Source organism: Nomascus leucogenys, chromosome 2 (assembly GCF_006542625.1).
Source record: "Nomascus leucogenys isolate Asia chromosome 2, Asia_NLE_v1, whole genome shotgun sequence".
Taxonomy (NCBI): Eukaryota; Metazoa; Chordata; class Mammalia; order Primates; family Hylobatidae; genus Nomascus; species Nomascus leucogenys.
The window spans coordinates 115,909,581-115,922,678 of NC_044382.1; the positions used below are offsets into that span (position 1 = coordinate 115,909,581).

The window sequence follows — 13,098 nt, forward strand, 5'->3', positions numbered from 1 at the left end:
CCTGCATTTTAAATTTCTGCTTGTTTGAATAATTTAGGGCAAGGCTTTTCTAGCAGATCTGATTTTTCCCACAAGTCCAATCTCTTTAGTAGGCCATAAAATGTTTGATTTGCCCTTGTTTTCTTCCTGGAACGTTTTCCACCTGCTGCCTCTATATAACATACCTTCCTATTAAACTCAGTTACCTCAAGGGCCCTGCTCTTTCCACGCTATCTCATTCCCTCATGCCTCTGCACATACTTTTCCATTTTCCAGGTTGCCTTCCATTCCTCCCCCCAAGCAAGGCTGGTAAATTCCCGCTACTTCTCTGGCCTTCATGAAAAGCTCCTCCTCTGTGAAGCTCTCCCTTCCCAAAGCTGCTGATCGGCCCTAGATGCGCTCCCCATAATTATGCCCATCATTATATCTATTGTACTCCACTGTTACTGCTAGTGCCCCAGAATGTCCCCTTGTTAGGCTGTGAGTAACTTGAGAGTGGGTGTGAGTTCATTTATCTTTAAATTTCCAGTGCCTATAACATATTTGTCACTCAATAAATGTTTTACGTATTTATTTACTTTGGAAAAATAGAATATATGGCTATATAAATGAAGACTATTTAGGAAGTGGGATTTTAACAACTCACTTGATACGGTTTGGCTGTGTCCTCATCCAAATCTCATCTTGAACTGTAGTTCCCATAATCCCCACGTGTCGTGGGAGGGACCCAGTGGGAGGCAATGGAATCAGGGGGGTGGTTTCCCCCATGCCATTCTTGTGATAGTGAGGAAGTTCTCATGATATCTGATGGTTGTATAAGGGACTTCTCCCTTTGCTTGGTTCTCATTCTTCATTCTCCTGCCACCTTGTGAAAAAGGACTTCTTTGCTTTCCCTTCTGCCACGATTTTAAATTTTCTGTGAGTCAATTTTACCTCTTTCCTTTATTAATTACCCAGTCTCAGGTATGCCCTTTTAGCAGCGTGAGAATGGACTAATACACACTTATGTAAATCCTTGAGATTTTAATCTTATCTCTATAATCACCAGCCCAATTAGAACCTCCTAAACTCAGTCTCGTTTATTATTCTGGGTTAGTCAAACCTACATAAGTCTGTAGTGAAGCACACAAATACACAGACCACTGCATGCATCATACCCAACCCGCATCAGGGAGGTCATTTATTGTCTCTAAAATAAAACAAAAGGCACAGTGTTTTGTTTCTCTTTTATTGCAACCCATTGCAAGGTCAAAGATTCACAGAAATATAGAAACTACAAACCGGGTGAATTTTCTTTATCCACTCAAAAAGACATTAAAGACAAAGGACCAGAATTTTCCACTACAGCAATATATTTCATAGTCTTTATTCTGAAAATACTGTTGACATTTTGGAGAGAATAAAAAGCCCTGCATTAAACGTGTTCACATGTATTTATGACATTCTAAGCAAAAAAAAAAAAAAAAAGAAACTCTATATTGCCCAGAAAAATTATTTTAAGCCTCATTTCAAAGCATCTAATGAGAACACATTCAACAACCATCACAGGACCACTCAAGGTGATGCTTTTTTCTGGCTGTTTGTTTTTTTTTTTTTGTTTTTTTTTGTTTTTTTTGAGATTAATGCTTTGAGGCTGGATATGGTAGTTCTATGGATTTCTACAAATGTACCAAAGCAGTTTTCCAGATGATGTTGCATCAGGCTTTCTGGATTAGTCAACATTTTAGAGAATAAGTGCAAGTCCCCACCCCACCCCACACCCACCCCCCCAAGCTAAAGCATGTCATAGTGCTGTACTTTAGATTCAAACAATGCAACATTTTAAAAAATCAATTATACACTCTGAAACCATTTGACAACCAAACTGTAACACTTCAAAGGTTATTCCAACTTTGAACTGAAATGGTACCATCTATATCATAGATGGCTCTCCCTTCTTTTGTCTTTTTTAACTATTTAAAATATAGTATGACATATATAAAAATTAAACTTTTGCATATTCACTCAAGCTACTATTACTATACATACTGTCTTATAAATTAGTTTTGGATTAAAAATCAGTTAAAATATTGTGAAATAAGATATTTCAGTGGTGGGGAAGTGGATATGAAAATGATACAGTTCAACGTGTAAGAAGAAATATAGTTTATTAATGTTAAACAGCTTTTTTCTTACACAAATTTTATTCCCTTCAAATTAAATTAGAAACCCATTTAGTTATGGGAAGAATACTCATGGTGCTTACTGACTAGATTTTCCTAACTGATTGGGATTAAAACAAAAATGCCACATCAGAAACATGTTGACATAATCAAAGGAAACAGTTGTTTACAAAAAAAGAGGATCATCAGAAATCAGTAAATGGCATTCGAATGTAAAGCTATCTTTTGTTTCTTACAGCTAATGTCATGTTAGCAATGTGAGACTTAAAGAAAGTGAAACTCAAACCTCAGTATATCTGTTAAAGACCAAATAACAGTTACATTCACTCAGGGAAAAATAAATAGCAAATTCACAAGTTAGGTTTTGTTTCTAGTTCTACTGTGAAAGATAATCACTCTTTAGCTTAAAAAGGCTCCCTGATGTCCTCATTATAAATCTAGACACAGGAACAGTTATTTGAGCCTGAGTCCCTATTATGAATTAATTGTAAAGATGTGTTAAATCAAAACATATATTCATTTACTGATAGGTCTTGTCTTAACTGAAGCTGGCAATCTTTAACTCAACAAAGAAATGCTTATTTCTGACAAGTGTAAACAGAATTTCAATGAACAGATTTTCTAATTTTCTTTCTTAACTCATATATTGGCTAGCAATAGATCTTTGCAGTAGCATGAGAACTAGTCCAAAATGACAACATGCATATATCCAAAAAACCTGTCCAAGAACCCAAAGCAAAGCAAAAAGAGCAACAACAGTAGAAAGATTGTCTACTTATATCTCACTCATGAATCCTCTATTAATGTGACTACCCTCTCGTATCTCAGAAATAGACTTTAATAATTACCAAAATTAAGAAAATAATGAAATGATCTGTAGTTTTTAAAATAACTGCACACCATTAATTACATTGGTGGCTTCAATGTTAATTGCTACGTTGGTGGCTTCAAATATCATTAAAATATATCCTGACCAGTTACTACCCAGGAAATAAAAGCTAACACAATGTTAACATAAAACCAACTAAAATATTTAGTGCTCAACAGAATGCATTTGTAGAATACTGTGTAATTAACTTTTGTGAGCTTGCCAGGGGAGTTCAGATTGTTGCCTCTATATAACAAATTTAGAAAAGGCTTTATTCTTTCTAGTCCCCAAGTCACCCACCAGACAGCAAGTTGGCCACCTGAAGATACACGGAGTTAGGCAGTGCCACAGTGGATAACATGCTACCTTAGTGGCCTGGATGAAGGCTTCTCTGTCAGGAAATGATCTAGAGTAGATCAGGGCCCTGGTGTAGATGTGCACACGTGTGAATATGTGAGAGAGTGTAAGTGCCTATACGTGCAACATCACTTCTGCTGTAGTCGTCATCAGTAGAAGTGCACAATTCATCCCATGTAAAAAGAAGGCCTTCTTACTTGGACATCTCCAAGTGGCAGCAATTAGAAGCTCAAAATAATACATCCAATTTTTTGACTCTATATTAAAAATACCTTTTTTTTTTAAAGAGAAAGAAGCCTTTGAAGTTAAAAACTAAAAAGTTTGTGGCTTTCATAATCTTTAATTTCTAAGAAAAAAAGCCAGCTCACTTGGGAACAAATGACAACTGCACTTTTGGTATGCAGTATGCAAACAAGACACAAATACACATACTTAACACACACAGACAGGTGACAGTCAAAACCCTTCCGAGAGATCAGCTCCCCAAATGTACAATTCTCCTCTACGCTGCTGAATGATCCCAGTGGACTAGGCGGGGCAGGAGCGTTAGGAGGAGGCGGCAGACATGTTGGGGGTCCAGCCCATCTGATAGGCTCTCTCCAGGGTCCTCTTGCAGTCCTGCAGGACGGTGCTGAAGGTGATGTGGGGGTACTGCTGCACCAGCTGTTCCACCGTCACTTCGTTGACCTGCAAACAAAGAAGAGTCACCATCACGCACAGAGACCACCAACACCACGCCGCTGCCCACGCTCACTGATGTGCTGCAGCCGGCTCACTGTGACACAAAGAGCCCTCGCCTTGTTCCTCCTAGCGATGTCAGGAAGGGTTTTGTGAGAAGATATGCGTCCCCTTTCATCTGACCTCTCTGATCTCCCAGTAACACACCTGCCCTTAGGGATTTTTAAAAGACATAATATCAAGAAATGAAAAGTGTTTTCTAGAAGCATAAATGACTGTGATTTGTCAAGATCTTAACAATGTCCATTGAAAATCTAGTGCTTGGGAGGTAAAGAAGCAGCAAGATAGCTAATATGCATTTGACTTCATCATCAACCCGAAAGCCTTTTTAGGACAAAAATTGTGGAATGCTGGAGAGGATACACTAGATTCCAGACAGAAGTGTTGGGGAAGATGTTTATTTTTCTTCCCTTTAAATGTTAAGGTACGGCAAACTTCAAGTTCCTTTGTGAAAAGGGCTGAAATGTGAGGAATCAATAATTAAAACATACATGGCTGGCAGGTCAGAGATGGCCCCAATAGACCTTAACCATCAAAGATACCACCTTGATTCATGATTAGACAAGGCAATCAGACAGGCCTAATTAAAACTAACACCTTTACAATTGCTGTGCTGTGAAGGGATTAATTTGTCAATTATTTTTAAGCTGATTGCAGTTCATATCACAGAAGTAGACAGTTTTCTTCATCCTTTAGATAAATAAATGATTAACCTAAGAACCACAACTTTTAGGTAGTTTTATTTAAAATCTTTATTGAACACTAGAGCATTTTCAAATACATCAATATTTCATTCATCTCGAGTAAGCTAGTCTGAAAGAAAGGACTTGTGGCACACATTTTTGAGCACACCTCTTGATGCCCATTATTGGAAAAGATCAGGACCACTAGGAAAAACCTAAAACAACATCAAATCCTTGCTGTTTGCTTTGAAAAACTGCTTAGAGGTATGATGATCATGAAATTCAGCTATCTGCACTTTTCTGAACTAGCATGATGTTTTCTAAGTGATCTAGAGAAGTATGTTATCTGCTAATCTTTTTACATTATTGAGAGTTGATATTTCAACATTGTGTTGATGATGCCAGAGCATTTCTCTATTTAAGACTTGCTTGTGTTTAAGTCAACTTTTATTCCAAATTTAACAAAGCCATATAACTAATTCCTTTTGTGATAAAGCTATGATTTATACCATTTTATTTTCGAAAGCTAAAATAAAATAATTTTGAATAAAAAAAGGAAAACTGATACACATATTGGAGTTGAAATATGAACTGATGAATGTAATATAATTTAAATGTGTGCTCTAAGTCTAGAGTTCAGACAGCTTATAATAGTACATTTAGGAGTCATGTATCATCTGGCCTTGCCTATTCCTCTAGCATATTTTTGATACTATCCAGCCACTTGGCCTAGTTTCAATTTATTAAGTTGTTCAAGTTCCTTCTGGTCTTGGGATCTTTACACATCCCTGGAATACTTTTTGCCCCACTTATCCATTATGACCCCTTTCGCATGCCTACTTACTACTCATCTTTGAGTTCTTAGCTTAAATGTCATTTTCCCAGCAAATACGGATCACTGCCTTATCTCTGCTCCCCTCACTAAGTTACATAAGTATTCCAGATCATTCACTACTGCCTACTTTTCCCCCATAGTACTTATTATTGTACTAAGTTTACGACTGCTTAGTTTAATGTCTATTTCTCTTGCTCCAATCTAAGATCTACTTAAGAACTATGATGAGCCAGGCATAGTTATTAGTGAGTGAATGCTAAAACAAATACAAACTACAAATAAAAAATAGAAATCCAAGAATAAGGCAAAGCCAGACACTAACATACGAATCAAGAAGACCAACAATTTCTTGAGGAACTCATATTCAGCTCAATAATCTCCTCCTTCAGGGAAGCCCTCCCTAGGCAACCCAACCCAAAAGGTTGAGTTAGGCACCCCTTCCCAGTGCACCATGGCAGGCACCCTGCAAGGTATGTCCTCTCTTTGAGCACTCTCACACTGTACTACAATTATCTGTCCACTTGCCTATATATTCCACCTCAGTAAAAGCCTCTGGAGATTAAAGATTGCCTTTTATCTTTAAAACTATTGGGCTGTTCAAAATAGAGAAGAACCATGGCAACTGTGGTTCGTATCATGGGCTTTGGAAGCCACCAGAAACAGGTTTGAATCCTGCTTTCATGTTACTTCTTTTTTTTTTTTTAATCTACCAGGTTTTATTTTGATAAGATGTGATTAAGGAATCTAATTTTACTTTTTTAAAAAATTATACTTTAAGTTCTGGGATACATACGCAGAATGTGCAGGTTTGTTACATAGGTATACACGTGCCATGGTGGTTTGCTGCATCCATCAACTCATCATCTATCTTAGGTATTTCTCCAAATGCTATCTCTCCCCTAGTCCCCCACCCCCTGACAGGCCCCAGTGTGTGATGTTCCCCTCCCTGTGTCTATGTACTTTCATTGTTCAACTCCCACTTATGAGTAAAAACATATGGTGTTTGGTTTTCTGTTCCTGTGTTAGTTTGCTGAGAATGATGGTTTCCAGCTTTATCCATGTCCCTGCAAAGGACATGAACTCATTCTTTTTTATGGCTGTATAGTATTCCATGGTATATATGTGCCACATTTTCTTTATCCAATCTGTCACTGATGGGCATTTGGGTTGGTTCCAAGTCTTTGCTATTGTGAATAGTGCTGCAATAAACATACGTGTGTATGTGTTTTTATAGTAGAATGATTTATAATCCTTTGGGTATATACCCAGTAATGGGATTGCTGAGTCAAATGGTATTTCTGGTTCTAGATCCTTGAGGAATCCCCACACTGTCTCATGTTACTTCTTTAAGATTTGGTTTTTCTCAACTGTAAAGACAGGACAAAAGTACTTATCATAGGAATGTTATAGGGATTAAATGTAATAATATACCTAGCACTGTGACTGTTATAAAAGGCCCACCATACAGTGGCTCTCACTATTGAAGGAGGCACTCAGTAAATGGCCACTGAATGCAAGAGTTAATTCATGATCTCTTAGGGCCACCAATTCTCTATGGCGTTAATCAATATTTTTCCACCTCTAAGTTATCTCATAAAACAAACCTTGTTAACACTAGTTGTAATGTTTAAAATAAACTAATCACCAAGCAAGGAATAACTTTTAGAATGTTCTCCATGTACAAGAAGAATCTATTTTTTCTTAATGCTTTCTTGAGCAGATTCCAGAACTCTCCTTAACAACATAGTCCGGGTTTTAAGCGACTACTTTGGCATGGTTTGGATATTTGTCCCCTTCCCATCTCATGTTGAAAAGTGATCCCCAATGTTGGAGGTAAGGCCTGGTGCGTTTGGTTCACGGGGGTCTGCCCATCATGGCTTGGTGCTGTCTGCGAGATAGTGGGGGAGTTCTCTCGAGATCTGGTTGTTTAAAAGTGTGAGTAGCACCTCCCCCAACTCTCTCTCTCTTGCTCCCAGCCTCGCCATGTGACATGCTTGCTCCCCTTCGCCTTCCACCATGACTGTAAGTTTCCTGAGGCCCTCACCAGAAGCAAATGCCAACATTGCACTTCCTGTACACCTGCAGAACCATGAGCCAATTAAACCCCCTTTCTTTATAAATTACCCAGTTTCAGCTATTCCTTTACAGTAATACAAACAGACTAATATATCACTGTCAGAAATTCTTCCTTTTTTTAAACGGATGTTCCCCATGCTGCAGTTAGGTGCCTTGCCTTCCTTCTGCCATAAACAAACAAAAGGATCCAGGTTTCCCTAAGAGATGAAGTCATTTCGTCAGAGAGGAACCTTGGAAATCTGCATCACATTGCAAAGAAGTAAATGTAGTCCAAGCCACTTGGCATTCAAGGAAGTACTAACTAAAAATAAATGAGAAAAGAATGGAGCAGAGAAAACATTCAAAACTACTGTTAACGATATGAACTCTTTTCTATGGTACATCTTTTCCAATTTATACACAGGTTTGTACAGAGTTTTGTACCTAGGGTTGACAGGCAATTTGTTTTGGAGGGCCAATTAATTTAAAAATAGAAAATATCTCTATGTGATAACTGTTTTCCAGGAAAAGGCACATAATTCACCTTAAGCAAACTGGATACATGAAGATATGGATTTATGAAGTATACAAATTAGAGAATAATTGTTCACTTTAGTAAATAATTTCATGGTAGGGTTAATTTATTTTGCCAGCTCCCCCAGTGTATTTTATATATCCTCTGATTTCCCAAAATGCAATTTACCTATTTCGGCTGCACAAAGTAAAATACATCTGTAGTTGAGAATATAGATGATGATGTGTTTGTTCTCTGGCTTTCATAGGTTTGGGGTAAGAATAGACAATAATTTGACTTTGTGTAACTGTATGAAAAATGAAACCAGTAATCCTCTGTGGATATAATGTATCTTCTAAGCAATCCTTTTGCTAACTGTACTCTGTAAATCCTAGGAAACAAAGCAGTGGGGAAAATGCAAATATTTCATTTTAGAGCTCTGTTGGGTAGAAGTTATTCAGGGGAAATACATGGGCTCCTACTTTGGGAGGGTTATTTTACTTATAATCTCTCCTGGCAATAGTGTGACAAATATTGTACTACAGTTATGTTCATTTACTCCTCAGAAGTACAAGTTATGCTCACCTTTTCTTTGTATGGACTCCATAAGTGCTTTGGTGACACAGAGGATTCAGCGTAAGACTCCAGCAGAGCCCAAATCCTTTGACATCGTTATGCCTACATGCACATTCCTGCAGACATTTTGTCATGCACAACTCCACTCGCTAGAATGAAAAGAACCTCTCTCTGTTCCAACTTATAAAATATATGCAATATAAAAAGGGAACATTAAAGATGAAGTTTTTTTTTAAATTTCCCCATGATCCCTGGTTTTCTGTATTCAATTTCTTTTCCTCCTACTGAAAACTTTCAGTGGCAACTCCTATATGACACATGAGATTTAAAAAATGCAATGTATCTTCCTAAAAAAATATGCTGCACTGTGATTTGAAGAAATTACTGTGATTAAAGGGGAAAAAACCAAGTGCCACAAGTTTTTTTTTAATATAAGGAAGACTGGATTTTATACTTCTCTCCAAATGCTGCATAACCATAATTTACATTTTCAAAATTGTTGTAACTCTTTTTAAGGTGGTAGCAATTTGTCTGGTATTTTAATCTATTTTGAGTTAACATCTATTAGCACTTTGTGAAAATGTGAGGCAAATTGCTATGCTAATGAAGGTAAATCACACCACAATTTCATGATATGGCTGCTGCTCTTACGGAAGGGTGAGGAGAGAAACTTCAGAGTTACAGAGAGTTGCTGTAACCAATTTATCTAGGCCATTACAGTCTCTTTATTAATTTCTACAAAAAGTTCTAGATAAGTGTAAACCCAGGCCTGACTTATATCCTCAATGATACCTACTGTTCAATAAAAGTAATTTCCGATAAAATTTGCAGAAGAAGCCATTTTCATTAAGTGACTGCTACTTCTTTTTTGACTCAGGTTTTAAGAGAAGACATATTTATGATGGGGGAAAATATCTGACATCTGAGTATATTAAAATCACACTTAAGACTAAACCACCTAAAGTTCCTGACAACAAGGAGAATTTCAGTCATCTCTTTGTTGTTAGTCCTATAGGTACTGTCTGGTATATTCTTGCCCATTAGAATACAGGCTCTATGAGACAGACATTCTTGCTGGTTTTGTTCACTGTCAAATTCCTAGCACATAGTATATACTCAATAAATATGTGCTGGCTAAATTCATATAGGGATTGTTCAATGAATATTTATTGAGTACATTAAAAAAGCACCAAATAGTACTGTACCAGAAATTGTAGAGAGAAGCTCACCTTGTTTCCAGACCGCTCAGCTAGAGTGGGAGCAGTCTCTGACGTCCTGATATTATGGCAGCCCCGAACTCCTTTAATCCTCTGAAGTTCATACCCGTGGTGATTCTTTGGGCTATTGTCTTTTCCATCTGACATCACCAGATACCCCTTTCCGGATACATCTTCCCTAGAGTTTCTAATAATTTTGCACAGGAGACCAAAGCAGCTCATGACGGTAGTTTAGCGAGTTTTGATGGGTCATGTGGCTGTCAGGGAGTACTCGGAAAATAACTAAGCTACACTTTGGATTACCTGACGGCAACCCTCCATACCAAGTGTGTAGACTAAGAGGCATGCTAATGATCCTGGACGTGAATCGGTTTCCAAACCTTGGCAAAACCCTACACAGTTCAGAGGATTTGACACTGGTGTTTACAGCATCAGCAGCCTGCTCAGGATGGCAGGCCCAGGAGGGCAGACGATTTGGAAATTTTGTGACATTCAAGCTCCCTTTTAATGTCATAGTTATCTGATGGCAAAGAATAAATTGTGGACAGGTCTCCTGACTCAAAGCAATGCCATTTCTATCTTCTGATTTCTTGGGCTTTGGGGAGTTGGTATGCCTTCATCCCTATGTGGAGGCAAGTGGGAATGTGAAGGGCTATCTTTTTTTGGTTGGTTCTGCTGTCATGGTAGTGTTTAGTATCTGGTGCCTCAGGAGCATGCAATAAATGGCAATATGAGATAAGGAGAAATTCTGCCACCAAAACCGCTCCATGTTCCCACTGCCAAACACGTAGTATTAGGCTTTCGTGTGTTAAGAGACAATCAAACACTTCTCTTCAGCATGGTTTACTTTGGCAAAATACTTGAAAACAATTTGTTAATGTTTTACTCAAATGACCAAGGCAAAATAAAAGTATGTCTCTGTTCAGGTAAGGACAGGGAAGACAGGAAAGGAATAATATTCAGTGAACATCTATTATTTCCAAGACATCTAAGCATGAATACCCCTACTCAGATGGAATTCCTATTTCACACAGCTAGTAAATGGTAGCTAGAGTTTGAATTCAGGACCCCAACGCACAGTACTCTCTGCACTGTACCACATAGCCTGGCCCCTTAGGTAAGATGGTGTGGTGTGGAAAGTGTCCGACTGGGGCCTAGCTGATCTCCTGCCCTGTAAAATGTTTACTGACATTCGTTTTTTCACTGAACATAAAACAGATCGCAGTTTGCATATAAATACATTTCAAAGTCCTTGATAATGTTTTCAAAATGGCTGCTCTAAATGTAAATTATAATGGATCTCATTTGGCCTGCAGAACGGTCTGTTGTGGAGCTGTGGGTTGCATGAGACTTTGAAGCATGATGGAAATGCAATGAAGCTGCAGGCCTGACAATGGGCCTTTGGATAGGCCATCCGTGACTATGCCAGAAACGGGCACTGCTTCCTTTCCCGTCTCTCACCCATAAAAACACTTTCCCTTGTTACAGAGGTAGGATGGCCTGCAAGCCAGATATGGCCCCTGCCCTCTTGTAGCTTATAACCTAGCAGGGGAGGAACAATGACACCAGCAACAGCAAAGCCCAAGAAGTGCTTTCTAGGGAAGTGGAGGTTGCTGCAGAAGGAAGCCTGCAGTAGGCACCTGACCTGCTCCTTGAGGGCTGGAAAGGGCTTTCCAAATGAAATGATATTTCAGTGGACTTCTGAAGGACAAGGAGGTGTCAGCCTGTGTACCACATGCATAAAATATGCACATATTATTCAGAGAAGAAACCAGCTCACGAGAATAAAACAACTCATCAGTCGTTACTTTGTAAGCTATGCAGTTTCTCCTTCCCCATCCAACAAACTCAAGTGTATACCTGCAGTAAGTTCTTGTGTCAAATAGCTCTGCTCTGAGGAAGAGAGGGGCGAAGAAGGTGGACCCCTTTATTTGCAGGTGGGAAAAGTAAAGTGCCCACAGTATACCTGTGAAGGCATCACAAATAGCACACTCAGCGCCTGCCTCCTAATTCAGGGCTTGGCCCTTCACACTGGTCTGTCACTCTTCACAGACTCCCTGGGCAATGTCACTCACTGCTAACAGCCCCAGAGGCTGACTTCCTGGCGGCCCAGAGGCAGAGTGTTGTCTCTGGGGCAATAGCCTCCGGAGCCTGCTTCTCTCTGCGTTTCTTGGTCTCTGGGAAACTGTAGTGGATATCTGTGGAACCTGGTATTCACCAGGTGCCAGCAAAAGTCATCGTGAACAATGCATATTCAAACGGCCCTTAATGTGCTTTCAGCTGGTGCCCACAGACTCTAAGATGGGCACATATTAAAAAGGATGAAATCAGGGTAATGTGAATTTTAGTAACACCCCAAATTTGCATGTAAATGAGGTGAGTCATCTAAGTGCAGTTTAAAATATTTTAAATAGGACACTAAGAAAAGAAAAAAAGAGCAGATGATATATTGATTTTTCCAGGATCCTGCACAGCTGACAACATGTGCCCGCTCTCTGCTGGCCTCAGTAGATTTTTATAATTCTATCTCTCTCCCTTTACAGCAGGACGTCGCACATCCCTGTTTGGGTGACATGCCACATTCTGCTGAGGTTTGCTATGGTGAGAGCAGGGAACTAGGAATCCGGTGCCGCTTTTCAATCTCTCACCTCTTTCTCTCCAGTGGCAAGGCTAAGCCTCCTACCTTAGCACTTGGCTCCTTTGTTCTCTCGTGTGATCAGCTTCACATTCCCTTCCTTCCCTCTTCCTTTCTCAGACAAACCAAGGCCTTCTGCCATAAACCCTACAGTGACTCATATATAGCAAACTTATGATAAATGTTTACTGACTTGGGATGAATTAAACTGTGTCTACAATGGCAAGCAAGATACAAACAAGAATAAAGTGGTTGTCAACCCAACTGCTCCTTAGAACTACCTGAAGATCTTTTAAAAGTCCCAATGCCCAGGCCATATCCTAGACCAGTTATATCGGAGTCTTGGTGGAGAGGGCGCCAGGCATCAGGATTTGTAAAGCTCCCAGGAGGTTCCAAAATGCAGATCAGGTGAGACCTACTGGTTTAAAGCCACTGACTGAAAAGCTCCTAGAAGGCACAGGTGATTTCTGTTCTTGGGG

General features: G+C 39.1%; 1 protein-coding gene across 1 annotated transcript in view; it reads right to left on the reverse strand.

The window, feature by feature from the left end:
* Positions 1-1,188: 1,188 nt before the first annotated feature.
* The window catches only part of FBXL17 (F-box and leucine rich repeat protein 17), a 536,163-nt gene continuing 524,253 nt past the window's right edge, over positions 1,189-13,098 (reverse strand). The window contains exon 9 of the mRNA XM_030817453.1: positions 1,189-4,053. Within this exon, the coding sequence (XP_030673313.1) occupies positions 3,913-4,053 (141 nt within the window). The 3' untranslated portion in view covers positions 1,189-3,912. The remainder of the gene's footprint in view (positions 4,054-13,098) is intronic.